Source organism: Palaemon carinicauda, chromosome 8 (assembly GCF_036898095.1).
Source record: "Palaemon carinicauda isolate YSFRI2023 chromosome 8, ASM3689809v2, whole genome shotgun sequence".
Taxonomy (NCBI): Eukaryota; Metazoa; Arthropoda; class Malacostraca; order Decapoda; family Palaemonidae; genus Palaemon; species Palaemon carinicauda.
The window spans coordinates 70,838,438-70,843,686 of record NC_090732.1 but is presented as its reverse complement, the minus strand read 5'-3'; the positions used below and the strand labels follow the sequence as shown (position 1 = coordinate 70,843,686).

The 5,249-nt window shown below is 36.5% G+C and overlaps 1 protein-coding gene across 1 annotated transcript; it reads left to right on the top strand.

Moving 5' to 3' along the window:
* Positions 1–735: 735 nt before the first annotated feature.
* LOC137645748 (uncharacterized) lies at positions 736–4,657 on the top strand. Its single transcript, XM_068378648.1, has 5 exons — positions 736–1,017; positions 1,900–2,501; positions 2,904–3,260; positions 3,631–3,962; positions 4,520–4,657. Exons 2-4 carry the CDS (start codon positions 1,901–1,903, stop codon positions 3,696–3,698), a joined length of 1,026 nt encoding a protein of 341 aa, XP_068234749.1. The 5' UTR covers positions 736–1,017; position 1,900; the 3' UTR covers positions 3,699–3,962; positions 4,520–4,657.
* Positions 4,658–5,249: the final 592 nt, after the last annotated feature.

Sequence of the window (5,249 nt, the reverse complement as noted above, 5' to 3'; positions counted from 1 at the left end):
CTTCTCGTGCCATGTGAAGCCCAGTTAAACGTTTGGTAAACTAATCTCTCTTGGGGAGTGCGATGAGCATCACCAAATCATCAACATCTACCCCTCATCATGATCTCATCCACATATGGCACTCGAGTAATATCTCTTATAGTTTAATTTCTAATCCTGACCTGCCATTTAACTCACAATATCCTTCTGATGACTTTATTCTCAAATCTACTAAATCTATTGGAGATTGTTTCATTGCTATATCATAACTCATGTCTGTACAGTAACACCAATCTCTCAAAATTGATGTATAGTCTGATTTTTTTATGAACTTTCAGGCGATTTGATTTCCAAATTTTACTTAGCCTAGCCATTGTCTGATTTTTCAATCTTTCACTAAACTCAAATTCTAAAGACCCTGTATTGAAGATCATAGTTACTAAATACTTGAATGATTCTTCCACATAATCCTTTCTCTTTATCCAATGATATTTCATCTTCCATTGCATACTCCGGTCTCATCATCTCTGTCTTCTTCTACTTATCTTGAGCTCAACCTCATGTGATATTTCATGCATTCTGATAAGCAACCATTACAAATCCTGTGGTGTTCTGCTAATAAGGACAGCGCCATCAACATACCTTAGGTCTGCTAATTTCTTATCATCAATCCAGTCCAATCCTTCCCCACCATTTTCGACTGTTATATATACATATATATATACATATATATATATATATATATATTATGACGGAACGTCATAATTATTAGAAAAAACTGTAAAAAATTATTAGTGTAAATATGATGATATCGGGTGTTTAATGTTCAACGCCATCTATTATCAGTTATGTTAACTATTCTACATTATCCTTGGTTTCTTTTCCTTAACTTAGTCATACAGATATTTGCATTCCTTAGCCTTCTTTGCACTTGTAATTTGTGTGTTTCTTGAGAGAACTATTTAGTGCAGTGTTGAAAACATCTCTTTCTTTTGTTTACTATAATTGTTTTTGTGTTTTGTGATATTACGTGTGAAAGTAATTATATTGGAATTTAAGTTTATTTATTTAAGTATCAAATTACGGATTGTCTTTAGTGTTTAATTAAGTTCCTGCTGGATTGGAGAGGTAATTAAAAGAGGTAATTAAAAGTGGTTAAAACAACAAGTGAAGCAGACAGAAAGAATAATATTTTTGTTGGTGGTGATATTTTGAATTTATGAAGGATAATTTGAGTGATAACAGACCAGTAACATCCCCAAACCTAGCCACCAGGTAAGGTTTACTCAAGCCCGTCATAAGTGGGGGCCTGTCCGGGATTGATCTAGTCTTTTTGTTTGTGACTATTAAAGTATAAAGAAACTCAAGAGCATTGTTTATGAAAGTGATTTGTATTTTTATTGGTTTTTTTTTTATTGTTTTCTTGCCAATCCAATCCAGCATTTCATATCACACGTACGCTGAATGGTTCTCTCACTCAAAATCGGTATCTGTAAAATAAAGGATAGACTAGTAATCAAATATTAATTGGTTGGGTTCTGTGCTATGCTTAGCCTTCTTCTCCCGCCTTATTTTACGAGCCAAAATCAAGGTTCTCTTCTGCCATGAACACTTCTTACATGCATATTGGGCTAATCTAGATATCATGTTTGTGTGCTATCGTGAGACCTTCGATCACTAATTGATCTCGGCCTTTATGTTGGCCATCCAATTTCAGTTAATCCATTTTCAGACTGTGTATTCTATTTGCGGTCTCTTTAAAATTGTCTTGAGAAATTGTTGTAAACTTCATTATTTTTGACTGACATTTAGCTTATTTTTGGTGTCAAATGTGTGAATATTTAAATTAATGGCATAACCTAGTGTGAATACAAAGCATTGATATAATCTCTATTAACATTACTTTTGGTAATCCTTCAGAATGTCGTTTAATTTGGAGAAGTTTATGAACGATATAAAAGGAGAAATTTTGACTTTACGTTATGCCAAGAAACAGGAATTATTGTCTGTAGCCCAGAGATGTGATCTTGAGGTCGATCCAAAATATGTGAAAGCTGTCATTATTGATAAAATCCTGCAATTCTTCATAGATGAGGGAATCTTTGAAAATGATGATGAGGACATCGATGAGTTGCGCTCCCTTACTGGAGCATATGCCACCCCTGGAATAGATCCGAAAATAGAACAGTTGCGTCTTCAATTACAATTGCAGAAAGAACAACAGAAAATGGCTGCACTAGAACTTCAAAAGCAACAGCAACTATTAGCATTAGAGTATGAACACAAGTGTAAATTGGCTGAACTAGAGATACAAAAAGAACAGAAGTCGGCAAATATACAGATTAAGCTGAAAACTGATGGAGAGATACCCAGTAAGTTCGACATACTCAAAGCTAAAAAGCTGCTTCCTGATTTTGATGAAAAGGACCCAGAGGTATTCTTTACAACGTTCGAAGACACTGCTAAAACCTTGAAGTGGCCTCAGGAGCAATGGGTAATGGTTGTCAGAAATCAGTTCAAAGGTAAGGCAGCATATGAAATCTCTCAGATGGTTGAAGTAAAGGAGTATGATGTGATTAAAAAGGCAGTTTTAGATGCTTATGCCATCACAGCTGAAGGTTATCGGCAACAGTTCCGGCACTTTTACAAAATGCCTTCACAAACTTTTGTTGAATTTTGCAGTGACAAAGTTAGGCAATTTACAAAATGGTTGCAAAAGACAGGTGTTTCAGATTTTGAATCCTTAAAAAATCTTATTCTAATGGAAGAGTTCATTAGGAAATTGCCAGGTAACATTGCTACTTTCATTCTGGAAAAGGGAGAAACCAACTTGTTGAAAGCAGCCAGTTTAGCTGATGATTACTACTTGATTCATAAAACATTTAAACCATTTAATAAGTCTACTTTTTCTCAATCATCCACAGCATATTGTTCCTACTGTAAGCAGGAAGGGCATCACATAGAGAACTGTCCTAATCCTTCGTGCAAGAAGTCTGATGTTGGAAAAAATTCTCCGAACCCTAATAGGAAGGATAATAAGAAAACTTTTCATGTTGCTGCTCAAGAACTTGATGGGGACGTCTTCAAACCTTTTACTTGTAAAGGCACCGTGAATGGTATTCCAGTTACTTGCTTAAGAGATACAGGATCCTCCCAAAGTGTGGTAGCTCTGCCTTCACAGGACTTCAAACTGAGACATGAGTATGTTACTGTTTCGGACCTCAGTACCACCAAATCCATGCCTTTGGCAGAGGTGAATTTACAGTGTCCTTACTATCAAGGTAATGTTTTAATTGCAGTTTCAAGAGATCCTTTGCCTTGTTCATCTATCCAGCTTTTAATTGGTAATGATCTTGCAGGGGCCATTGTTAATCCAGTAGTATCTGATCCTGATATTCTTATAGAAAATGAATCAAATAAATTAAATAATGCTGTTATTCAAATGACATCAATTAAACCAATTGTTATAGATAGTGGATATAGAGTAGAGAAGACATTAGACCTTATAAATATGACCAAATCAAATTTCAAGGACTTGCAAAATAAAGATCCTGTTCTTAAGGATCTTTGGAAGAAAGTTGCAGAGCCAGATGATCATCCCAAAACTCCTTACTTTTATCTTGATAATGATTTGCTTTTTCGACATTTTAGGTCCTCCAAAGCACCAGCAACCACAACATGGTTTGACTGTCATCAACTGGTTCTACCACTCTCTCTAGTTCCAGCTCTTCTTGAATTAGCCCACTCTCATGTGAACCACTTTGGGGTCAACAAGACTTACTCTACCTTAGCTGAAGACTTCTTCTGGCCTGGGATGAAGAAGGACATTCAACAATTTATTAAAGCATGTCATCATTGCCAGACTACTGGCAAACCCAATGAGAGACTTCCACCAGCTCCTCTTCAGCCCATATCCGTACCAAAGTTTCCCTTTGAGAGGATTATCATAGACTGTGTTGGCCCAATGCCTAGGACTAAGCAAGGTAATGAGTATTTACTTACTGTTCTTTGCCCAACAACGAGATATCCCATAGCAGTGCCAATAAAAAATATAAATGCAAAAACTATAATTGGTCAACTTGTCAAAATTTTCACAACCTATGGATTTCCAAAGACATTGCAATGTGATAGAGGCACAAACTTCACTAGTAAGCTTTTTCAACAAGCTATGAGAAAATTCAATATTCATAACATATATGCTTCTGCTTATCATCCCCAAAGTAACGGTGCTCTGGAAAGAGTTCACCAAACTATTAAAAACCTTCTTCGGAAGTACATGCAGGAAACTTCGGAACAGTGGGATAGAGATATTGATCTTCTGATGTATATTATAAGAAGTGTACCACAAGAGTCCACTGGAGTGTCCCCTTTCGAATTAATGTTCGGAAGAAAGCCCCGAACCACTCTCAGTATGGTGAAGGAAAATCTAATTCATAACAAGGAAGAAGAGATTACCAACATTTTGTCATATCTACAGGAGCTAAAGGATAAAATTATATCACTTCATGTATTTGCTAATACCAATCTTTTGCATTCCCAGGAGAAGATGTCCCGCTTGTATGATAAAAAGGCAAAGCTGCGTGTATTTCAGCCAGGAGATGAGGTGCTTGTATATCATCCCATACCCGGTTCCCCCTTACGTGAAAAATTTATGGGACCTTACAAAGTGCTTCAAAGAATTTCTAAGGTAAACTATGTTCTCTCTACTCCTGATCGTAGACGATCAAAGCAACTAGTGCATGTGAATTTGTTGAAGGCATATCAAGCACCTATTCAAATGGTAAGTCATCTCTCAATTTCTCCTGAGGAGAAAATACTACCACTGGAGGAATCTTCCTCAGAGTTGCTCGTGGTTCTCCCTGACGATGATCAACTAATCAACTGGAAAGACAACACCAACAGTCAAATTCTAAAATCCTTGCCCAGTTATTTTACAGGAATACCATCTTCTCAGAGAAAATTACTATCACAATTGCTCTCCAGGTTTCATGAAGTATGTTCTGACAGTTTGCAGAGAAGTCAAACCATTCAACATGATATCGTCATCGAGTCAGGTGTTACTCCCATACGCCAGACGTACTACCGTATGGTAGGCAAGAAGTTGGACTCGTTGAAACAAGAGGTACAGTATTTACTAGATAATGACCTTGCAGAACCAAGCACTTCACCATGGGCTTCACCCTGTCTCCTAGTACCTAAACCTAATAATCAACTAAGACTCTGTACTGATTATCGTAAGTTAAATAAGGTAACTGTAAAAGATTCATTCC